The sequence below is a fragment of the Bubalus kerabau genome, chromosome 5 (genome assembly GCF_029407905.1).
Source record: "Bubalus kerabau isolate K-KA32 ecotype Philippines breed swamp buffalo chromosome 5, PCC_UOA_SB_1v2, whole genome shotgun sequence".
In the NCBI taxonomy this organism is placed as follows: domain Eukaryota; kingdom Metazoa; phylum Chordata; class Mammalia; order Artiodactyla; family Bovidae; genus Bubalus; species Bubalus kerabau.
Window position 1 is genome coordinate 34,026,104 of NC_073628.1, and position 25,914 is coordinate 34,052,017.

Below are 25,914 nucleotides of genomic sequence, written 5' to 3' on the forward strand. Positions count from 1 at the left end.
AGCAGGTGGTCTGGATCCTTTTTTTTTAATTGGAGGACTCAGGTGCACTTTCAATTTTGACTTATCTGGTGGCACAGTGGATAGGAATCTGCCTGCCAATATGGGGGACACGGATTTGATCCCTGGTCCAGGAAGATTCCACATGCCTCGGAGCAAATAAGCCCACGCGCTGTAACTACTGAGCTGCACGCTGCAACTACTGCACAGCTTCCCTACAGATTATGCTTTGCAACAAGAGAAGCTACCGCAATGAGAAGCCCTTGCGCCAAAGTGAACAGTAGCGCCAAAACTAGAGAAAGCCCCTGCAAAGCAACGAAGACCCAGCACAGCCAAACATTTTTTAATTAAAAAAGTTTTGACAAACAGTATGTCCCTCAGTTTCTATAAAAATCTTCCTTAACTTTAATTAAATACAACCTCAATTTATAAAGTTTTTTTTTTAAGGTTTAGGCTTGCAATTGTTATTTGGTTGCTAAGCCTCAGTGTCTCTTTTGCAACCCCATGGACTGTAACCCACCAGGCTCCTCTGTCCATGGGATTTCCTAAGCAAGAATACTAGAGTGGATTGCCATTTCCTTCTCCAGGGGATCTTTCTGACTCAGGGATTGAACCCATTTCTCCTGCACTGAAGGCAGATTCTTTACCACTAAGCTACCAGGGAAGCCCAGCTGTAAATTTTGCAAACCAGTATCCAAGGACCTTTTCTATTTGGGGTAATCTACCACTGTGAGAACCTGGGCAGAGGGAGTGCCCTTCCACAACAGAAGCTGAACAGACCAGATGTTCCTGTTTTCTGGCAACACACAGAGTACCAACCAGGACCTTGTGGTCAGTCACTCAAAGACATTAAAACAATTAAATCAGCCTAACACCCAGAGGAATCACATCTTATGTAAACCAATTGGCGTTCCTAACCTTTTTCTGAGCCTGGTTTATTTCAGCTTTCATGTCCATTTCGTGAGCTACCAAATAGCCTTCTAATACTTTATTTTTCCTGCTTAAATTAGCCAGTTTTGGATTTATTTACAACCAGAATTTAGGCTGGTAATTTTGATCATACTTTTATGAACATAAATTGATATACTATCCTCACATACATTTGCATTATACACTATGAAGGTTGTTATTTTGGGGTAATATGTATTTGCTTTTCTTCCTAATTCTGTCTGCTACTTACTACTACTGCTACTGATATGCTTCATGCAACCACCCTTTTCTCCTTTTTAACCTGTTACATGCAAAAGAAACTAGATGCTCAGGTATAATGGACTTGTTTGTAGAGCAAGAGTACAGACTTGTAGTGAAGGCCTGAAGGTCCTTGAGAAAAAGTACATAATTTTATCACATCTCTTTTAATTGCTCAGTGGAATTTTAAATATCAGGCATCTCAAATGTATTCTAAAAGGTGAGTTAACATTGTATTTGTAGCCGCTTCTTTCTGTTATGGAAAGAATTAATTACTATTGGTAATAATTACCATTTACTGCATCATCTTTCAGGCACTGTTGTTAGTGATTCATATAAACTTCAAAATAATCCAAAAATAAAATCCTAAGAATTAGCCTTATACACTTTTCTTTAGCCTTCTTATCCCCAAATTATGTATTTCTATTTATCTTCTTAAAATTATTGTTAAAAACAATTCTAAGTTCCACTCCTCTCCCAAAGACTTTTTCTGATTTCTCATCTGAAGTTATTAAGTCCCCCACATTAGATATTGGTTTTATCTATATAGATAACAGAAGACAGAGCGATATGCGAATGAAAATACTTTTCAATTTTACCTTCTTTGTCATGGGATGGCAACAATTCTATTAGAACCCTCAGAAGGGATTTTCTTAGAATTAACAGGAGGAAATGGCAACCCACTCCAGTACTCTTGCCTGGAGAATTCCATGGACAAAGAAGCCTGGTAGACTACAGTCCATGGGGCTGCAGAGTCGGACATGACCGAGTGACTCAATGACAAGTCACAGAAGGTGGTACCAGATTCACCTATTCTAGAAATACTTGAAAAACATGATTTGTATGAGAATTAGCTATATAGTGATTCTATTTGAAATACTGCAGATATATAAAACTTTTATCTAAATATCTAAAATCTCTCTGAGCAATGAGTAATCACACTTGTCTTCCAGAAGTAAAGGGCTATATACTACAATCATCTGTGCATAATCTCTCGTCTTCAACAATACCAGCAAAGATCCCAACAATATCTCAAAATACATAATCAACAAACATTTAAAGAAGCCTGTGTGAAAAGTATCAATATCTGACAAAGTAATCTAAGGGGGGCAGAAATACACTGGGATATTTTAATGAATTTATGTTTTAAACAACAGAATCTAGAACAGATGACCACTAACTAGCTGTAAGGATATTTAAGATGGCTCATATTATGGAGGGAGAATATCTATGTCTTTTCTTTAAATTTTCTCTACCTCAAGAAATAGGAAACAAACCAATTCCAGCAACCCTAAAATTAAGTTCAAATAGAATCAAGAAATGTTGGTTTAAGGTCATTTAATGCAATAAAGATCACAGCACCATGAAAAAAAAAGAAATGTTGGGTTACTGATCATTATGAGTTTTTTAAAACAGCCCGACCTGATCTTTTCTTCTCACCTTCTCTTATTTTCCCAAAGCTATGGGTACAGCTCCCTACTAATACAGAATGTTACAGTTGACTCTTTTAAAGTCATTCAGACATTGAACCTAATCCTCTTATTTTACAAAGATGAGGAAGTAGGACCAGAGCGGTTAAATACTGTCTGCCAAGTCAGAACTAGATGCCTGGTCTCCTGCATCTTAGCTGACTGCCTTATCCACAATACCAGGCTGACCACAGCAGTGCCTACAGGAAACACAGTGCACGTGATCTCAACATTTTGTTGACAGGTTATCAAAGAGCACTTAATGTTTCACTGAAAGTCATGATTACAAGTATGTAAGCATGACTTTAAAAAGCAATTCAAATAGAATTTCTAGGAAGAGCCCATGAGATACATGGACTGCTTACTGCAGAATGGATAAATGTCTAGGACAGAATCATGAGTGCTACTGAGACTGTTAGCAGAGAAATTTGGGAACTTCCTGTGCTGTCCACTGAAATTTTAACACTGAAAACCCTGCAATAAAGAGAAAATGTGCTTTCTTTAAGCTGCTGATAGATGGTAAGTCTGTATGGTATTTGGGAGCACAGGCTTAAAAATCACAGCTCCCTATCTGCTGCTGCTAAGTCGCTTCAGTCATGTCTGACTCTGTGAGACCCCATAGATGGCAGCCCACCAGGCTCCTCTGTCCATGGGATTCTCCAGGCAAGAACACTGGAGTGGGTTGCCATTTCCTTCTCCAATGCATGAAAGTGAAAAGTGAAAGTGAAGTCGCTCAGTCGTGTCCGACTCTTAGTGACCCCATGGACTGCAGCCTACCAGGCTCCTCTGTCCATGGGATTTTCCAGGCAAGAGTACTGGAGTGGGGTGCCATTGCTCCCTATCTATATGACCTTAAATGTTACTTTACCTCTCTCTGTAACTGTTTCCTCATCTCTAAAGTGGGATCAAAAAAACACCTATACTTCATAAGGTGATTAAGATTATACACATAGTGCATGTGAAGAACCCAGGACAATACAGAGAAAGTCTCTGTAAAAAGTGGCCTTTTTACTTGCTTGTTTTAACAAATTCAGTATTTATGAGAGTCTGCTCAGAAGAAAGAATATTAGTTTTTCCAGTCTACCATGCAAGATGAGGGAAACCAAGTAAAAGTGCTGAAAAGAACACTGGGTTTAGTGGTGACAAATTAGTCACTAATTAGTCAGGTAATTGTGAAGAGCTTTTCTAACCTATTTTTTTGGTCATAAAGTCCAGGTATAAACCTGTAATTATACATCAGCCTGATAGGTATCTCTGAAAACTGAGAGTTGAAAAGTATGCTATAAGAAATAACTCCTGGTTCAGATGGAAGCAGCAGAAGTCCCTCTGCAGTGTTATGACCTTGCCCTGTCCCTCAGAAGCCCTATACGTCTCTTACTCACTCCATGTTCATGTTCTCAGCAAAAGTCAAAGACCAACAAGAATCTCGTTTTTTGTCAAAACACTTTTATACACTGTTTCTCATTAACAGTTTTAGTCAAGAATGAGAGCACAATAATATAGAAAACCTAAATTTATTTATTAAGCTATCACAAAGACAAAACAATTTTCTGAAATACTTTGAGAACTTCATCCCAATTCTGCTTGTTCTTTTACAGAAACTGACCTGAGAGGCTGGCAATGAAAGGATACAACCTAAGCGGTTGTAACAGAACAGACTGAGGAAACATGGTGAAAGGAGCAAAGGCTAGGCAGGAGCATTTGTGTTAGTGGTAATACGTGTGGCTGGGCTGTTTCTGAAGAGGCTCCCTAGAGTTAACTGACTTGGGTCCCCAGTTAGTAAAAAGAACTTTATCTCTGTGGAAAGTGCAGAGATTAGGATTTCTCCGAGACCTCTGTTTTTCTTTTTTAAGGAGTTAAGGGTATCCTTAGGCCCTAAGGAGTATAGCTTAGATTCAGCCTCTTTCCCACGCAGTCTACCTATACCTTCAAACGCCAGCGCATTTCCACCACGTAGTCCTGCTAGGTTTTGAGGATGCATATAGTGAAGGTGGGAATCATAGGCCTACTCAGAGGGTACACCTAGACACAACGGTGTGGGGTAAATCATAAACTACAAATACCCTTCTGGTTAAGTTAATTCACCTTTGTTAATAAAGGTCATAGTTTCTTGTGCTGGTGACAGCTTCTTGTCTCAGTATACTCTGTCTCAAGAAAGAACTGGTTCAGGTAAGTTTTGGAGAAAGAAAAAGACTTTCATCAACACCCACTCCACAGTGGAAGAGGCGCCAAGTTCTCTCCTACAGTTATGAGCAGAATCTGAAAAACAAAAGGTTTACAGTGTTTATACTAATAGCTATTATTTATTAAATGCCTAGTCAAGAGTGCCAGAGGACTTACATATATTATATTTCAATCTTTGCAATAATCCTGCCAGGTAGTTACTATCATCTTCATTTTTCAGAAGGGGAAACTGAGAATCGTAGAAGTTATACTCCTTGTCTGAAGGCACAGAGCTGGTAATGTGGTGGAGCTGTGATTCCACCACTCATGTGCCTCCCCCCTCACTCTATCTTGTGCCTCGAGAGGTCCTAGCTTCATTATCTTGAAATTTCTAATACCTACCTACATACTCCAATTATTTCTTGTTCTCTCCTCAAAGCCAAATGTAATTTTAAATGATTAAAAATTTACAGACATTGTTTGGAATTAAGATTAATTCATTAATTAAGGTTAATGCTGGATAATTAATTCATTATCCAGATGAAGAACTTGCATAAACTTTATGAATAAAAATCTCTTTGCTCTAGCTATAGCACAAAGTGAACATAAACAAATTATCAGTTCATTAGAAAGTTGTGGCTATTTTATAGTTATTTCATCATAAAAATTGTACTACAAAGAATCCTAAGAATTCTCACCAGAAAAATGCTCCAACATTCCATTTGTGTAACCATTAGTGACATACCAAATACGTTTCTCCATCTTATTAATAGAGTAGTTGGTATTCTTTGAATAGTCCCTTTTCAAGAAGAAATATGTTAAAGCCAGATCAAAAATCTGTTTTCCAGTTTTAATAAAAATTACTGAAAAAAATCCATATACTATGAAGAATGTGATAAATAAAGAATCTCAGCAATAAGGGAAGAAGACATATCAGTACTGAAAGATTCCCCATAAAGTATTATTTCAGCAGTGAAATATTGATATCCAGAACTGTGAAATCTGAAAATTAACATTAGCAGAGCTCCAACAATGTTAACACATACTTTAAGCTAACTGTAGAGGAGACATTGCTGATTTTAGACGATGGCTACCAATGACAGAAGTAAATGTCGTACAAGTAAAGAGACATAAATCACAGAACTTTTAAGGTTATTTTCTAATAGTTCCACTGGCAGCAGCTGAGAGGAAAGCTGAGATCCATTATCACAATTCATGGTTAAGATGTTATATTCACAAAGACAATAATCTGCTTTGTGAATTAATTGCAGCAAATCTCTGTTTTGTGTTTTTGATGAGATGCTAAGGTTTCAAATATCCTAAGTGGGAAGGAAAAGTTGACTCAAGAGCAGAGCGGGACATGACCTCAAGTTCTGCTGCTCCCACATGAGTCAACCAGGGAGATCTCTGCTTTTGAACAAAGGGTAATGTTCTTCTCTTGATTCACTGAAAATCAGTGTCTTATCCTTCCATGTACTCTCAATGGCTAGCACAGTGCTCGACAGCTAGTAAGTGCTGAATGTTAACCTGAACATTACCATGCCGGCAGATCTTGATTTCTTAGGGGCAAAAACTACATAGTTTCAAGTAATTTCATAAATGGATTAAAAAACATTTTCCCACAACTGCTAATTTGTTAGCATTCTCCTCAAATCTGAAAATAAAAATCAATTGTTTCACATGATTTTCATGTTCAGTGACAAGGGAGAAAATACTCACCCTAAAGCAGCATCCACCATTTTCAGTGATCAACATCTGCATCCTCAAACTGCCCAGCAACTGTTGGTGTAGTATCTACCTCCATCCCATCTGAAGAAAAAATTAACCACTGAGCAACAGTCTACTAAGCACCTCCGATAGTGAAGAGTCAGCTTAGATTTCAACCAGAAGGAAGCTAGCACCCTCTGCTGGTAAGAGTTGCTATTTCTTTCTCTTGACAATTGAAACTATCAAGGAACAGACTAAGAAAAATGCCACCTGTGGATTTAGGCCAAGTTAAAATTAGTCTGTGTATTTAACTTTCACTTTGCAACTCTCAGTCTCAGCACTGAAAGAACTCCAAGCAGGGACTTTCAAAGGCAGCAAGCATCCATTTTTCACTCTTCACAGAACTGTGTTAGATGTTTCACCATGTGACTTCTTTTTTTAAAGCATGAAGTACTATCTAAGCTTACAACATAATTCAGTAGAAAAGACTGAAATTAATAAGTAAAGTGAGATTCTTACTTGTCTGTTTTTTTAATCTCATTGGAAAAAAAAAAAAAAAGATGCGGGAGAACCAACAACCAAAAAAAGCCCTCTGGAAAGAGCTGTCTAAAGCTGCTTTCACCACTTCTTCACCTCCCACTCACGCTCAACTCTTTAGCCCACCACAAACTGGCTTCTGCTCACAGCCCACTGGCACCCCACCACCTGGACATTCAGCAGGACATACAAATAAAACACTTATATAAAATCAACTCACCTTTCCACATAGAAAATACATCCCTTTCCAAAAAGATACTTCTTACTTGCTCAACCCAGAAACCCCTACCATGTGGCTAACTTCTGTTGCTTCTATCTCTTAAATACCTCTCAAATTTGTTCAGTCTTTTGACAGTACTGTCACTCCCTAATTAGGCCACTATCTCTCATCTAATTTAACTCATAAGCTACTTAACAGAGTTTCTCTTCTTTCCTCTAATATCTCCCTCTGCAATTAATTTTTTGTATCACAGCCAGAGTCATCTTCTAAAACACTAATCAAACTAAAATTCTTCAATGGCTTCCCACTGACTTAAACACAGGTTGAAATTCTTTAACACAGCTTTCAAGTTCCTTTACTATACAGTCCAATTCACTATTCCACCTTTATCTGTTGCCATAATAGCTACCCATCACACTCAAGAATTCCAGATATAATGAACTTTCAGTTCCTCAAAGTTGAATGGTCTCTAGATCCTTGACTTCACACATGACTGACCCCCTGACCTGCCTCTCTCCCCAAACTGTATGTAATCCCTCTTCACTTGGTTCATTTTTATTTATCTTCAGACTTTGGCTTAAATGTCACTTACTCCATGAAGTTTGAATCTCTCTCTGACTGTCCAGCCTCTGATTCCATAGTTCTTCAAGCTTCCCCTTTATCTCAATGTTGTATCACAATGTACTGTAACTACCTAACTAGTTAATTTCTTTTTCTCTCCACTAGAATGCCATTGATAGATATTAACTGCATCTTCCTTAGGCACTCCTGTATTCTCTCTACCTGCCACAGTAGCTCAACAAACATCTCTTACATAAACAAACACAGGAAGCACTGAAATGCCACCAGTTGAAATTTCACTATGGATTTATCAGAACATCACATTGCATACCGTTAATATATTATTTTAAAAATAAATTAAAAAAAAAGAAATTGCACAGGTCAAATTAAATAAGCGGAAAAAAAAGTGATGTGGGTACCCAGAACTTAAGAAGACAGAGAATGGTTTAAGCTGAATTTTATGTATAGGCAACTCAATATGCCAGTGAGGCTTAGGAATACAAGTCCAATTATCTCACTTGACCAACAAGTGTTTGTGACCTTAAAGTCAGTTGCTATAAAGCATTAAATAAAAAGTTCTATAATTAAAAACAACAAAAAGCCTTCAGTGATGAAAGGTTTTTTAATGTCCAAGGGTACTCTTCAGCTAATCACTATAATAAAAAAAAAGGAGTATCTTGAATTCTTTCAGCTAAGATTTCGGTACAGCACTAGAGATCACCTGAGTCACCTAACCCTAAAGCCCATGTTAGAGGCTCACCATGTAGGGCTTAAAATGGAGAGGAGACACAACGAACAGTAACGTGACCCACAGCCTAATTCCAAATTAAATATCCCAGAACTTCAGGACCCTCAGGTCAGAATGCTATGTACATGGAGATAATGATCACAACATTATGAGAGAAACTTAAGTATCAATAAAAGAAAAACTATGGCAATCCTCTTTAAGAACATTCTGCATCACTAAAAATTAGAAGTGTTAAGATTCTGTAGCAACACAAAATACTGAACTGAATACATAGAGGATGAAAGAAATGCTCATAATGGTATCTGGCAGATTGTTTTTACATATTAACTTATTTAATCCCCTTACCACTCATTAGCTATTTGACTGCAAACCAGGTATGTGACCTTTCTGTGCCTTAGTTTCTTCATCTATAAAATGGGGATCATAACAGCATCTACTGTGGAGAAGGAAATGGCAACCCACTCCAGTATTCTTGCCTGGGAAATCCCATGGACTGAGGAGCCCAGCGGGCTACAGTCCATGGGGTCGCAAAGAGTCAGACACGACTGAAGCCGCTAAACAATACATCTACCAGAGGGTTCTTGGAAGGATTAAATGAGTAAATACACATAACGTGCTTCCATCAGGATCTGACACATAGGAACACTACCTAAATGTTTTCTTGAGGGTAGTAGGAACAAGATCGGAGACAAGTGGCGCAAAGACAAAGGTGTCTCTCCAGAGTCCGAAAGAATTTATATAGTGAATATCAATGACACTGAGTGTTCTCAGAAGATTAATAAGGTGCAGTGAGGTAGAGGGAAGACTGATTTGAGGCAAAAAATTTCCTACTATAAATCCAGTGTGAGGAAAAAAGGACCTATGTTTGGAGCATAGCAGTAGTTATAGCGAGGAGATCTGAAAAGTCATTTAAAGGAAAAATCCATAGCAGTCAGTATTAGACTGGCAGGGAACAAATGATAAAGGCGGAGTCAAAAGAATACAAAACTTACAGATTTTTGTAAGTTAGGAAAAAAAGTTTAAAAACACTTACATATAGTTCCCATTCTACGTAATTCTACATTTCCTTCCTACACCATCAAGAATTAATTCCGAGTACTCACCTTCATAATCTCTTATTGAATCTTCTGTCCGGACTCCAGCCATGTTATACTGGCTGCTCACAGACTGAGAAAGCATTCCTTCCAATCTCTCCAGTGTGGCTTGGCCTTCTGCTGTTAAATGGGATAATCCTTCTTCATAGGTATAAAATGTAGGGATGTCCCCCTGCCCTTGTTCTAAATAAATTAAAAGCTTTTAAGCCATTATAGAACAATTAGGGGGAAAAAAAGACAATCAATAATTCATCTACTGAAGATAAGGTACAGTGAAAAAAGGCTTCAAGGAAAACACTCAACATTTATTCAACATACACACATCAGCCATCTATTGAAGACAAAGATACACAGAAAATGTCTCTACTCTCTAAGATGAGAAGGGATTCTAAGAGATAACAAGCAAGTATATAGCAATTCCCAAGAATCAAATGTCCAGGGACTAGAAGGAAAAGAGGGTGTTCCTAAGATACAGAGTTTTATCCCAAGGTGGGAATTTTACATGACTGTTTTTTGCTGATTAAAATGCATCCTGCTTTTAAAAAACCAGAAACTCTGGAAAATACAAACAGGAGTTAAAAATTAAATTACCCTGAAACTTCAGCAAAGATGAGAATGTACTTAGATGTATATAAAGCAGAATCCCAGAAATGAGTCTGTCTCAGGCCAGGAGGTGGTACATAAGGAGGCAACAGCTTTAGCGAGCCAAACTGGTATCCATGAGAAGAGAAGAAAACAGCAGACACCTCAAGTAACAAGACTCTACACCAAGCTAGTGACTGTATTTTGCTCTGGGGAGGTAAAGGGAGATAATCTTAGATAAACGAAGTATGGTTCTGGGAAAAAGACATCACCTTGGCAATGAGGTGGTTGATGGAATACGTTAAAGATGTAGATGATACAGGTTCCAAACAGTGGAGAGAGAAGGCTTGTTTTCTGGGAGCAACTTCACCAACTTTAAAAGATTCTCCCAACTACCCACTATCTTATCACAGTCTTTTCCTCTATTTACTTCTGTTTTCTTCCCCCCAAAGAGGGGAAGAAAACGTTATCTCTCTGTTTTGCCCTCAAGCTTGGGACGCCTGTAACATTTTCTAACTTGGCTGAGACATGAATTGTGCCACTAATTTTTATTAAAAACCAAGTTACATGAATACTTAAGAGATATAAAAGAATTATAATCTCATACCCTATACAAATACATGTTTAAAATGAAACACACATACATAAACGTTTTAAATACATACACAAACACTTTAAAAAAATCCACTTCACTAACCATGGGCTTCCACATCATATTCGTCTCCATCGTAATCATCTGAATCTTCATCCTCAGGATCTGGATGCAAAGCCTGGCATTCACACATTGCAGTGAACATTGCCTCCACTGAACAAGTAAATTAAAAATTTCTCATTAATTTTTTTCTGATTAATGTACAATAAAAATCTAATAAGACAACCATCAGGGCAAATAAATTTAATGAGTAGACAAGAGGTATACTGGTGGTGATTTAGTCGCCAAGTTGTGTCCGACTCTTGCGACCCCAAGGACCGTAGCCTGCCAGACTCCTCTTTCCATGGGATTCTCCAGGCAAGAATACTGGAGTGGGTTGCCATTTCCTGCTCTAAGAGGTATACTAGGGTCACAGTATTTAAAAAATATGCCAAATTTCAAGGAAAATCAATCTTGAAGGCAATAGACAAGCCACAAAATATTAATAATAAGAGGTCTTTTGAAATATTACTGAGATCTCTTCATGCCTTGTTGGATTTTCCAAGAAAAAGCATCAGAGTCCTGGTCAGACTGCTGGCATCAGGGTGAAGCCCCTCAAGGCAGCGCTCTTTCCAGTTGTCCTGGCATCATCCACTTTGGAATTGCCATGAGCCCTCTGTCCTCTATTCAGTGAGATTCACAGTCAACAGCACCAAGTCCATAAATAACAGGTTCCTTCATTCACAAAACACACCAGGAACATGGTATCTACTACACTCACTTGATTGACAATCTTTATATTAATAGGTATCTGGTCCTCAATGATATTACAGATGCTAAAATGAAGAAAAAGCAATAGAACAGAGGTAATGAGAGTGAGGGCTTGAAGAGCAGAGCCATTACTTTGCCAACAAAGGTCGTCTAGTCAAGGCTATGATTTTTCCAGTGGTCATGTATGGATGTGAGAGTTGGACTGTGAAGAAAGCTGAGCACCGAAGAATTGATGCTTTTGAACTGTGGTGTTGGAGAAGACTCTTGAGAGTCCCTTGGACTGCAAGGAGATCCAACCAGTCCATTCTGAAGGAGATCAGCCCTGGGTGTTCTTTGGAGGGAATGATGCTAAAGCTGAAGCTCCAGTACTTTGGCCACCTCATGCGAAGAGTTGACTCATTGGAAAAAACTCTGATGCTGGGAGGGATTGGGGACAGGAGGAGAAGGGGACGACAGAGGATGAGATGGCTGGATGGCATCACCGACTTGATGTACATGAGTTTGAGTGAACTCCAGGATTTGGTGATGGACAGGGAGGCCTGAAGGGCTGCGATTCATGGGGTCGCAAAGAGTCGGACACGACTGAGCGACTGAATTGAACTGAATGAGAGTGAGGTCTTCCCTGGTGGCTCAGTGGCGAAGAATCCATCTGCCAGTGCAGGAGACATGGGTTCGATCCCCAGATTGGCAAGATCCTCTGGAGAAGGAAATGGCAACCCACTCCAGTATTCTTGCCTGGGAAATTCCATGGACAGATAAGCCTGGTAGGCTACAGTCCATGGGGTCGCAAAAGAGTCGGATACAACTTAGCAACTAAAACAACAAACAATAGCAACAAATGAGGATGAAGGTGTGTGTGTGTGTGTGTGTGAGACGGGGGCAGGGGAAAGAAAGAATGCTTGGTACTTAAAGAATCACATGTTCTACAGAATACTCACATGCTGATTTATCACTAGGCACAAATCTGAATTCAGAAATAGGTTCAATGTCATCATCACTATCTTCCTCTTCTTCATCAGCAACCGATTCTTTTGATTCTTCTAGAAAGGGTATAAAAAAACAGCTTTTTAATGATGTTTATGTTTAAAAATAGAATCTTAAAAGTATTTCTTAAAGGATGTTTATTGATACATCTAAATATTGCATTTTTTTTACTCCCAATTATAAAACATTATTTTAGAGCTAAAAAAAGACTCTGGATAGTCTCTCTGGTCTAGTCACACTGTACTTGAAGTTCTAGGGATACCAAGCCCCAACATCATGGTAGGGGGTGAGGAAACCCAAAGAGTCAGACCTCTAACAATTAGAGTTTCACTGTCATGTCTGTTTATTTCACCATGAAACAATGGGTTCAGCAGCAGTCTGTAAACCACTGTGATTCATCACCAACAATTTACAGATAAGAAAACTAAGGCCCATAAAAATTAACTGACTCAAAAGATAAATTAATAAATAAAGTCTGTTGGCAAGAAAAAGCTACAAATGTTCAATAAAGAGAACTAGCACATCCTGTTGGTCGAAGTGGAAACTGCTAAAATCACTCCAGATGTATATATCCTATTACCCAGCAACTCTTCATCTAAGTACATGAATGTTCCCTGAAGTACTTTATGTACCATAGAAAATATAAGAAATAAATGCTAATTTAAAAAAGGAAATAGATGTATTGTAACTTGATCATATTATGTTCAGTAGATAACATCTGAAAATGAATAAATGTGATTTATATGGATCAAAATGAAGGAATTTTAAAACATAACTGAGTAAAAGCTCACTGGAGAATATATATAATACCATTTACATTAAAGTTTTAAACACAAAAGAGAACCATATATATAGATATATATATATATATACTCAGTAAACATCTAAAAGCATAGACAGGAAGGACACACATCATCTTTAAGAAAAACTCTGGAGACAGAATTAGGAATGAAATGGGGAGGGGTATAAAAACAAATTTCCATAGTATTAATATAATTTTATTTTTTTAGACTAATTATGAAAAAATGTTAGAATTTACACTGGATATTACATAATGAAAAACTTTTTAAAAAAATTATTCTGAACTTTTCAACATATGAATTATTTCATAATGTTTTTTTAAAAAGGTGGATAAAACAAACAGACCCCAAAACCACCAAAACATGTGCAAAAAATCATCTTAAAAATACAACTTTTGTTTAGCATATTACAGCTGCCACTTTGAAAAAATGTTAATTCTCCATATAGATGGAGATAAAGTAGAAAGGCATTCAAAGTATATACTTTCTGGAAAGCAAGCTGACAATATGTTAAGAGCTTTTTAATAATGGCATCACTGATTCGATGGACGTGAGTCCCAGTGAACTCCGGGAGTTGGTGATGGACAGGGAGGCCTGGCATGCTGCGATTCATGGGGTCGCAAAGAGTTGGACACGACTGAGCGACTGATCTGATCTGACCCACTATATGTTTTTTAACTTTTAATTTTTATAAGTCACGCAAGTTCACTGAATAATGAAAAAATACAGATAAGCAAAAAACACAAAATTTTAAATGGCCACTATTAGCAGCTTTAAGTAATATATATAATAGAACTTTTCTGTCCTGTTTCTAATGTTATTAAATTGTTACATAAAAGAGATGTGTCTTCTGTAAAATAGTAAAATACAAAAATATTGGACAGTTCTAAAAAATTCTTAGTAGTTGAATACATTATGGTACTACCAAACTTTTTCAACGCATTTTAAAAAATGATATCACACTGTAACTATTGTTCTGTAACTGAATGGACATCACTTTTCAAACCATAAATTCAAGCTGGTACAAAAATAACGGAAAGAGTCAAGATGGATTCAAAGTAAAAAGTCCCTACCCCTCTAGTCCTCTCCCTAGAAATAACCACTATTAACACCTTCTTTCATACCTTTCTTCTATAGGTATGTATCTTAAAGCAATAAAGAGAAATATAATATAGCATTTTTACAATTAGGAAAAAAACACCCCTATGACAAACATTAATCATCTCATACTAGATCACAGTAGTAACTACCAAACTCTTATCTCCTTAAACGTTTCTAAAATTTTAGAAATGGGAATGCATTTTTTCTAGTCATTTAAAAAATAATCTAATGTTCTCAACAATAAGCTGATGGTCTACTTTAGTGGTTAATGGAGGTAAGCCAAACAGAAAAAATAAATAAATAAATAAATAACTAGATATATGGGGCTTGAAGAATCAGGACAAGAGGACCAAAGGCTGGAAAAACAGGATCCATATCTGTGTAACTTATAAAAGTGCAATTCCAGATAAACAGAAATGGAGAAGTATTAAAATACAGGTGATGGAAAAAACTACTCCCTAGTAAGATAGAAAAGTTTTACTTATTTTAGTAAGAGTTTTAATTCCGTCTATCTCAAGAAGATAATCATATAGAATAAATGCTTAAGCAAAAATAAACAAATGGGACCTAATTAACCTTAAAAGCTTCTGCACATCAAATGAAACTATTAGCAAGGTGAAAAGACAGCCTTCAGAATGGGAGAAGATAATAGCAAATGAAGCAACTGACAAACAACTAATCTCGAGAATATACAAGCAACTCCTACAGCTCAACTCCAGAAAAATAAATGACCCAATCAAAAAATGGGCCAAAGAACTAAATAGACATTTCTCCAAAGAAGACATACAGATGGCTAACAAACACATGAAAAGATGCTCAACATCACTCATTATCAGAGACATGCAAATCAAAACCACTATGAGGTACCATTTCACACCAGTCAGAATGGCTGTGATCCAAAAGTCTACAATTAATAAATGCTGGAGAGGGTGTGGAGAAAAGGGAACCCTCTTACACTGTTGGTGGGAATGCAAACTAGTACAGCCACTATGGAGAACAGTGTGGAGATTCCTTAAAAAACTGGAAATAGAACTGCCTTATGATCCAGCAATCCCACTGCTGGGCATACACACTGAGGAAACCAGAAGGGAAAGAGACACGTGTACCCCAATGTTCATCGCAGCACTGTTTATAATAGCCAGGACATGGAAGCAACCTAGATGTCCATCAGCAGATGAATGGATAAGAAAGCGGTAGTACATATACACAATGGAGTATTACTCAGCCATTAAAAAGAATACATTTGAATCAGTTCTAATGAGGTGGATGAAACTGGAGCCTATTATACAGAGTGAAGTAAGCCAGAAAGAAAAACACCAATACAGTATACTAACTCATATATATGGAATTTAGAAAGATGGTAACAATAACCCTGTGTACGAGACAGCAAGAGTCACTGATGTATAGAACAGTCTTATGGACTCTGAGAGAGAGGGAGAGGGTGGGAAGATTTGGGAGAATGGCATTGAAACATGTAAAATATCATGTATGAAACGAGTTGCCAGTCCAGGTTCGATGCACGATACTGGATGCTTGGGGCTGGTGCACTGGGACGACCCAGAGGGATGGAATGGGGAGAGAGGAGAGAGGAGGGTTCAGGATGGGGAACACATGTATACCTGTGGCGGATTCATTTTGATATTTGGCAAAACTAATACAATTATGTAAAGTTTAAAAAATAAAATAAAAAAAAAAAGAATAAATGCTTAAAATACCTACCCCAAACCTACTGAATCCTTATTACCTAATTTGGGACTCCCCAAATTTGTATTTTTAACAAGTTTCCAAGGTGTTTCTAATGTGCACCCAGGTTTAAAAACCAAAAATTACTACAATGCCCTAATTATTTTGGATAAAATGGAGGCTCAGAGAGATGAAAATGACTTGCCTACCAAGTTCTGGTTCAGTGTGCTTTCCCTTTTAGCTAGCTTTATTCAAACCCTACCTCTCTAACTTTATTTTCTGACATACACCTTTGCCCAGTGCCAATGCTCTACACTATTTATGAGCATGTCACACCAAAATTTAAAACTGACTAACAAGAGAAGGCAATGGCACCCCACTCCAGTACTCTTGCCTGGAAAATCCCATGGATGGAGGAGCCTGGTGGGCTGCAGTCCATGGGGTCGCTAAGAGTCAGACACGACTAAGCGACTTCACTTTCACTTTTCATGCATTGGAGAATGAAATGGCAACCCACTCCACTGTTCTCGCCTGGAGAATCCCAGGGACGGGGGAGCCTGGTGGGCTGCGGTCTATGGGGTCACACAGAGTCGGACACGATTGAAGTGACTTAGCAGCAGCAACAAGAGTATCTCTAAAATTTCACATCTACGAATGAATGGCAAAAAAAAAAAGGGCGGGGGCGGGGGAGGGGAGGGTGGTGGCGCAGGGATGGTGGATTCCCTGGCAGTCCAGTGGTTAGGACTTGGGCTCTCACTGCCAGGGCCTTGCATTCCATCCCTGGCCAAGCAACTAAGATCCTACGAGCCTTGTAGCATGGCCAAATAAATAAATAAATAATAAAAATAAATAGAAATATATAAAATTTCATGTCTATGTATCAGTGAATGAATGGAAGCTTTCAACTAAACACGGCATATAAACTTTTGGTTATAAAATCATAGTTGAAGATACTTAGATGGAAAGTGAACTTTGTGTCCAAGGCCACCTCATCTGGAAGTCTCACTACAACACAAGGTCAACAGCTTTTTACATCGCCTTACCCTCTTTCAAATTCCACTAGATTTTTATCTACCTTTGGACGCTTCCCAATGGCAAGAGTTTTAAATCTCACACCAAAAATATTTTCAAATCGCTAAATCAGTCATTATCACTTAATGAGGCAGGGTGTGCCAAAAGTCTTAAAATTAAATAAGTAGTGTCACACAATATAAATGCTCATCTTATATGTGAAACCATACTAAAATCCCAAATTGGAAGAGCAATAGCTCACCAGGAAAATTCATGGCATTATTTCTTACATGCTATTTCAAAGCAAAGCAAAGCACTATCTTCAAATCAAAAGTTTACTAAAATGTAACAACAGTCTTTCAACTCCAAAGTTATTCAGTCTCAAAAAGGATGAACATATTAAACTAATATACTATATAAACTTTAGTTATACTTAAAAAATCAAGCATAAGTTTTTATTTCGTGCCTAACTTGTTTCTCACTTAGAATTCTTGAAACTCATTGTGAAAGTGGCTCAGGCATGTCCAACTCTTTGTGACCCCATGGACTATACAATCCATGGAATTCTCTAGGCCAGAATACTGGAGTAGGTAGCCTTTCTCTTCTCCAAGGGATCTTCCCAACCCAGGGTTCAAACCCAGGTCTCCCACGTTGCAGGCACATTCTTTACCAGCTGAGCCACAAGGAAAGCTCAAGAAAACTGGAGTGGGTAGCCTATCCCTTCTCCATGGGACCTTCCTGCCCCAAGAATCAAACTGGGGTCTCCTGAATTGCAGGCAGGTTCTTTTTTTTCTTTTTCAAGGCGAATTCTTTTACTAACTGAGCTCTCAGGGAAATTCATTATGGAGAGCCTAAAAAATGGATCTTAAAAATCTTTCTTACTTCTTCTTTCATCAACCACACTAGATTTTTATGACTCTGTTGTTTCTTCTATCTGCAAGACCTGGGAATCTTGTACCATAGGGTTTCTCAATCTTGAGGCAATTAATATTGACATTTGGACTGGTTAATTCAATTCCCTGTTGTGGGAGCCTGTCCTAGGAATTGTAGGATGTTTAGTAGTATCCCTGGCCTCTGACTAGATGCCAGTAGCACTCCTCTCCACCTCTAGTGGTGACAAAAATGCCATGACAAAATGTAACTGGCGAATGTCGGGAGAGGGCAACGTGTCCACCATTAAGAACTATTTCTATAACAAAACAAAACAGGTTCTATCCTAAACTATTAGAAGGGAAGCATATGGATCCAAGCCTCTAAGGGTGCTAAAAGTAAATGCCTTTACACAGAGAAAAAATAACAAACTCAAGAGGAGAAACAAGAAATGCAAATGCATAACAGCTAAATAATTTTAAGTGCAACTATTAATATGTAGAAAGTAAAAGGCAGTGTGCAAATTATTTTAGTGTGCTGAAATTTTGCTTAAGAAAGTATGAGCCAAAGTAAGTAAATGGCTTGAATACTACAGTATCATCATCAGTGACTGCTTTTTGAAATATACTACACCAAAGGAAGCTCAAGATTAAATTACACCATACATACCTCCAAATTTGGCATTCACCATAACATACAGATGCTCTCGTGGATAGGCACTTAGGTCCCTGGATACTGCATGCAAACTAATGGTGGGGTATTCCAGGGAGAATCCTAATCCAGAACCATCTAACCAAGACAGGCGGCTGAAAAACATGTGTTAAGTGGATTATTTGAAGAAATGAAATCCTAATTTAATGTCCTAACATTTATAAAGGTTCAGCTTGGACATATATTAATATATATGTGAATAAATTCAAGCATATTGTTTAGAAATTTCCTAAAAGAAGAAAATTCACAGCAGGAATTTAGTTTCTTTAAGACAGTTCTGTTATAGTTCACTTTCCCCTATCTAAATATCCAAACAGATTTGAAATGCTATTTTTCTTAAGTCACATGTGTGTTTCTATGCCTTTTTATGCTTGTTTGTATTTGGAATGTCTTCAGGCATCTTCTTTGCTTTGGCAAATCTTCTTCGTCTGGGTAAGTCCCAGTCTTTCCATAAACCCTCTCTTCGATTATTCCGGTGCAATGATCTCTTCTTTTTCTAAACCGCACTTAGGCTCAGTAATATACTACTGAGCACCTAACTCTGTGGTAATGAATTTTATATGTATCGGACAGAACATGAATTACTTGACAAAGCTTTAACATTCTTCAAAACCATTGCCACAGTGCTTAGCATGTAAATATGCAATAAATACCTAAGAAGCACTAATTTCTCCACTAATCCTACATTAAATAACATACACATGAAATGGCTGTAATAACACAAGTTGGAAAATAATCATCACATTGAAAAGCAGACGTTATGAAGCCTTTCATTTATTTTGCAACTTAAGGAGAAAGCCACAAATAAGCAATGTCTAGTTATCCCTCAAAAGTGGTCAATGCAAATATTTTATTGCTTTAACAAAGGAAAAGTATCAGGAAAATCAGTACTCTGAGTTTTGAGTAAGGACTGATTGATTTTTTTGGTAATACTTCACCCATCTGGAACTGCACCATTTAGCAGGGAAAAAAGTTGCAAAAAAGATGCTTAAGAAACCACAAAAATGTTAATAAAATAAAAGCTAATACACTATACTGGTTGCACAGGGCTGGAGGAAAATACAAAGTGACTGCTAACGGGTGTCAGTTTCTTTGGGGGACAATGAAAATACTCTAAAATTCCTGAATATTCTAATATTCAGGAATTGGGAATTCCCTGGCAGTCCAGTGGTTATGACTTGGTGCTTTCAGTGTTGGGGCCCAGATTCAATCCTTGGTTGGAGAATTAAGATCCCACAGGCTGTGCAGCATGGCCAAAAAAATAAGTAAGAAATTAAAAGTAAATAATACTGTGTTGATGGCTGCACAACTCTGTTATATATACCTATTGATTAATATATAACATATTTATGTATGTTATATATATTATATGTATGCATGCCGAGTCGCTTCAGTCATGTCTCTTTGTGACCCCATGGACTGTAGCCCGTCAGGCTCCTTTGTCCACGGAATTCTCCAGGCAAGAATAGTACAGTGGGTTGCCATGACCTCCTCCAGGGGATCTTTCCCACCCAAGAACTGAACCTGTGTCTCCTGCTGCTCCTGCACTGCAGGCAGATTCTTTATTGCTGAGCCACCAGGGTAGTCCTATACATACATACACATACACACACATATATTTAAATACATGGATTGCATGCTATGTAAATTAGGTCAATGAAGCTTTTACTTTACAAAGAAGTTAATGCAATAAAAACCCCATATCTTCTATTTTCTATACAACTGTAACAAGCCTGGCAGTCTGACATCTAAGGAAGCAAAAATAAACACAATAGTAGAACCTAGGACTTCTTGTGTGGGAACAATGACAGTGCAGCAGTCTGAGAGCATTCATACCCAATGTAAGGGGAGGCTGAGCTTTACGCCTCAATCCCCCAAAGGAAATCAATGGCTAATAGCACAAAACAAGTGTGTAACACTTGACTCTCACTTATAAAAGCAAAGGCAGAATTAGATTATGGTGAAATTGTACAACTTTGTAAACACACTAAAACATAAGGAACTGTACACTAAAACAAAACAAAAAGCAAAAAAAAAAAAAAAGCACTGTCATTGAGAAAGGTTTCAACATGCTTATTGAAAATGAAAAACTGGGAAGCTTTTTAAAGTGGTAAAAGCTCTAGAATAACTCATCCCATTGGGTCCAAAGAAGTAGATTTTATTATTGTAGTTAGATTGCATGTGCTCTATGGGCCTTTCCTCTACTGCTTTCCTCTTAATGTGGAGAAGAAATAGTGCTCAGGCATCACAGAAGTACTGCCAGTTCCTTATTAAAACTATATTATTTAAAGCAAATAAACTCCTTTTTTTCTCACCTCAGAAATCCCCTGGCATTATCATAATTCAGAAAGGAGTATTCCAAATTTCAGTATCCAAAATGATTTGAAATACCCAGAGCCACAAAATTTTCTTTAATGACTCAATTAGGAGATGGAAAAGTTGAAAAACAAGTACAGACTCAGTGCCTATAAATTATGGCTTTCACTTTAAAAAGCACATAATTATTGCTCTGTAGTTCCTTACTGCTGGCAGAACAAATGCTATCTCCCCAGGGCATTTCCCGTGGAGCACTCATAATCTTATACAGGAACATGGATTATATACTCAACAGAACAGAAGGAAGTTTCACTCAAAAGCAACATTTACTCTCATTATTAAGTTCTGATTTTTTACTTATTTTCTTTTCATATATTCTAGAAGAAAAGCCCTTCAAAACCAAACTATCTAACTATACCCTGTGCTGTGCTTAGTTGCTCAGTCGTGTCCGACTCTGCAACCCCGTGGACGCCAGGCTCCTCTGTCCATGGGGCTTCTCCAGACAAGAACACGGGAGTGGGTTGCCAGGCCTTCCTCCAGAGGATCTTTCCAACCCAGGGATCGAATCCAGGTCTCCCCTATTGCAGGTAGAGTCTTTACTGTCTGAGCCACCAGGGAAGCCCTAATTATATATCCAGTCCCAAAGAAACCATGAGTCACATAAGGGAAAAACAAGAATCTGGCAGTTAGTAAAGATACAGAGGAAATGTTGTGCTATCCTCCAATGGTTCTGCACAAGAATTAACAGTGTACTTTATTTCTGGCCTGGGGAAAAAGACAGGACAGAAAGATAAGAGAGATCTTGAATTTAGGTTGGCTTAATTATCTGGTTTAAAATTGACTTGGAATAAACATAAAAAGAGCATTACTTATAAATTTAAGTTACCTATTTTTAATTTAAATATTTTATTTCACTTGTTTCAAATAATCTATTTTGAATGATTCATGCCTCTGTTCCTTTCTTCATTTGGACAAAAAGTCAAATTCCTATGAAAACTAAGCTTTGAAAATAAGTTCAAGAGTTCTAAATCTCTCAATCTACACCTGAAAAACTACCTAAAAACAAATCAGACCCTGTTCCTCTTTGCCTACAACACTAAAGTAGTTTGCACAAAGCCTTTAGGCCATAAGCTAAGCTCAAGAACATGACTCCCTCCTTCTCCAGCTTTATTTCTTTATTTTTGGTCGTGCTGGGTCTTTGTTGCCGCACAGGCTTTTCTCTAGTTGTGGTGCGTGGGTTTCTCACTGCGACGGCCTCTCTTGCTGCGGAGCACCGGCTGCAGGGTGCACAGGCTTCAGTAGTTGTGGCTCCCGGACTCTAGAGCACAGGCTCAACAGTTGTGGCTCAGGAGCTTAGTTGCATGTGGGATCTTCCTGGATCAGGGATTGAATCCGTGTCCTTGGCACCGGCAGGCAGATTCTTCACCACTGAGGCATCAGGGAAGCTCCTTCTCTAGCTTTACTATGTTTCCACTCTTTCTCCCTTGGTCCCTAAGATAAGAGAACTGCTTGACTGTGAGTATGTGTGTGAACACACAATATATATCCTGGCACACATAGTATTGTTTCTCACCCTTGCCTCTGAGCATCCTGTTTCTTCTAATTAGAATGTTTCCTCTCAGACCCACCTCATTTACCTGGCTAACTGTCAATCCTCATTTGTCACATCCTCTATGAAGCATCGGAGAAGACAATGGCACCCCACTCCAGTACTCTTGCCTGGAAAATCCCATGGGTGGAGGAGCCTGGTGGGCTGCAGTCCATGGCGTCGCTAAGAGTCGGACAAGACTCAGTGACTTCACTTTCACTTTTCACCTTCCTGCACTGGAGAAGGCAATGGCAACCCACTCCAGTGTTCTTGCCTGGAGAATCCCAGGGATGGGGGAGCCTGGAGGGCTGCCGTCTATGGGGTCACACAGAGTCGGACACGACTGAAGCGACTTAGCAGCAGCAGCTATGAAGCATTCCCAGTTTGTTGAGATCTTGACTCTGTCAAGATACAGGGACTTCCCTGGTGGCGAAGAGGATAAGAATCCACCTGCCAGTGCAGGGGACACAGATTCGATCCCTGGTCCAGGAAGATTTCACACGCCATGGACCAACAAAGCCTGTGCGCCTCAACTACTGGTGCCCACATGCTCAGCTACTGAAACCCATGTGCCTAGAGCCCTGTGCTCCACAAGAAGCCTGAACACCATAATAAAGAGTAGCCCTGCTCACCACAACTAGAGAAAGCATGCACAAAGCAAGGAAGACCCAACGCAGACCGATAAAAAAAAAAAGGAAGATTTGGAAATGCTAGGTGGGAAAGAACAAAAAGGGGCAAGAAACCAAAGAGGTAAGGCTAATAATGAATTAAGAGGGATGAAAAATGGTGCCCAAGGTACTGGTAATAGTCTACTCTTAACCTTGAGGTGCTATGCAGGTGTTAGTTTAAATGTAACTCCTTAAACCATCTATTTGTAATTCGTATTTTTTGTATGTATATTTTATAAAAATACTTTCTTAAAAAGATGTTAGTAAAAAGTTGAAATAAATAATTTTTAAACAGTTAAAGAGCCTAAAAGGAGTTTGTACTTCTTCACTATGGTTATACAAGAGAATGTCCTTATCCTTAGATTTTGGCACAAGTATTTATAGGTGAAATGATGACATGTCTGCAACTCAAAAAGCTCAGAAAAAAGAGAGAGATAAATGTGGCCAAATGTTAACGACTGATGAATCTCTGTGAAGGAGCTATGGCTATTAATTTACAACACCTGCAACTTTTCTTTAGTTTTGAAATTTATCCAAATGAAAAAACAAGCATAGGACCTTCCCCTAATAGGATTTATATTATACAGGAGACAATGCACAGAGAAGCCATGGAGAAAAGAGGGATTGTGTAGGGGCTAAGAATATATCTGTGTTCCACTTTCCACTCCTTGAAAGAAATTGCTCTTGCAAGATCTCTGAAGATCTTCTTGTCAATACCCAACAGGCGCTTTTCAGATTTTATTTTATTTGACCACTCCTCTCTTTTTCCTCAAGTCTCTTCTTCCCTGGTGGCTCAGACGGTAAAGCGTCTGTCTACATTGAGGGAGACCTGGGTTCGATCCCTGGGTCGGGAAGATTCCCTGGAGAAGGAAACGGCAACCCACTCCAGTACTCTTGCCTGGAAAATCCCATGGACTGAGGAGCTTGGTGCAGGTTACTGTCCATGGGGTCGCAAAGAGTCGGGCACGACTAAAAGACTTCACTTTCACTTTCTTCTTCTACAACATAACTTGTGTAGATGTGTCCCCAAGGTTCTATCCTTGGCCCTCTCTTCTTCTCAAGTATCTAATCTATCCATCTTTAACACAACTCTCCCAAGAAATATGCTCATATGTGCAACTAATCCACATTTGCAGACCAAACTCATTATCTGTACTTTACCCCAAACTTGATCTTCTCCCATCCATATTTTCTATCTGTGACTGGCCAGAAACCTAAGCTTTGTTCAATGACTAGATCTCCTTCGAAAGCAAGGGGTTCTTTACATCTTTTTGTACCTGCTGTGGCAGGGAGAATTTTGGCCCCTATGACTCTCACGTCTCCTGGTGTCAAACCTGTGAATATGTTACATGGCAGAAGGGACTCTGTGTATGTAATTAAGGTTACTAATCAGTTCACAAGAAAAGAGAGAGATTACCCTGGATTATCTGTGTGGGTCCAACATAATCATGTGACTTCTTAAAAGAAGGGAATTTTCTCTGACTGCAGACAAAACTGATACAGAATACAGAGAGAAGCGAAGGACAGATAAAGATTCAGTGCGTGACTGTTGGCTTGAAGATGAATGGAACCATATGTCGTGGAAATGAGAACTTCTATTCTACAATCTCAACATGTAAAACAATACTATGAAAGTAAAAAATGCTCCAGGTACCCAAATAAAAGGGCAATTCCTTCTAGGAACGGAAATGAGAGTTAGGTACCTCTGGATACAACCCCTACCAGCGTGGGGGTGCAGGTGTTCCTCTCCCCACTTATACCTACAGAAGAAAACCTATACCCCCTTAACCAAGCTTTAAAAATCCTGCACAATTTGCTCTAAACCTACATATCCTACCCAGGGCAACACCTCTCATTCCTGATCATCAACGAGGCAGGCACTTCGATGACTCTTCTTCACTCAGGTCCTGGAAACTCAAAACCTTACAATGAGACCTTGAATAAAAAGCAGCACCCCGTCAGACCTCCAGTAAACAGGTGGGCAGAAAGCACAATGAATGAGGCGAACACCGTCTGACAACGAAGAGAGACAAGAAGGCTCCGAGGAGACGACACTGGAACACACGAGTCTTCTCAGCAGAGGCACCTCCGAGGCAAAGCCGGGCATGCGCTCCCCCGCCCCACGGCCTCAGAGGTCTCAGTCTCCCCCACGCTTCTCCGCACCGCCCGCGCCCGGCAGAGACGAGGCGCGCAGGAAGCCAGCCCTCGGAAACAGAGACCCTACCTTTCAGCGATGTAAAGGGTGCCGGTGCCGAGGCCCTTCCCGTTCAGCACAGCCTCGGTGTCTGATTGCTGCTGCCGTAGGCCCTCAGCCGACCCAGGCGGCGGGAAACTTCTGAGGAAGCTCATTACTGCGAGGAGCGCTGAGACACCGGCCAGGAGCTGGCTAAAGCACCGCAAACCCTTCACCGCGTCCCGCCCCGGAAGCAGTAGCAATTCCCCCCGGAAGAGTAACTTAGCCGGCCCCGGAATCCGAGCCCATCTACCATAGAGATGAGACGTTCTGGGACAACT

General features: G+C 39.0%; 1 protein-coding gene across 2 annotated transcripts; it reads right to left on the reverse strand.

Moving 5' to 3' along the window:
• On the reverse strand, positions 1-25,914 carry CLNS1A (chloride nucleotide-sensitive channel 1A). 2 transcript variants are annotated; one of them, XM_055581409.1, is made up of 7 exons: positions 25,625-25,914; positions 18,787-18,923; positions 12,607-12,708; positions 10,964-11,071; positions 9,694-9,804; positions 6,537-6,626; positions 1-4,913 (listed from the first exon to the last, which is right to left on the reverse strand). In XM_055581409.1, exons 1-6 carry the CDS (start codon positions 25,747-25,749, stop codon positions 6,559-6,561), a joined length of 651 nt encoding a protein of 216 aa, XP_055437384.1. In that variant the 5' UTR covers positions 25,750-25,914; the 3' UTR covers positions 1-4,913; positions 6,537-6,558. The 2 variants fall into 2 exon arrangements, with proteins under 2 accessions (XP_055437384.1, XP_055437383.1); XM_055581408.1 differs by having other exon boundaries at positions 9,694-9,867; positions 25,625-25,897.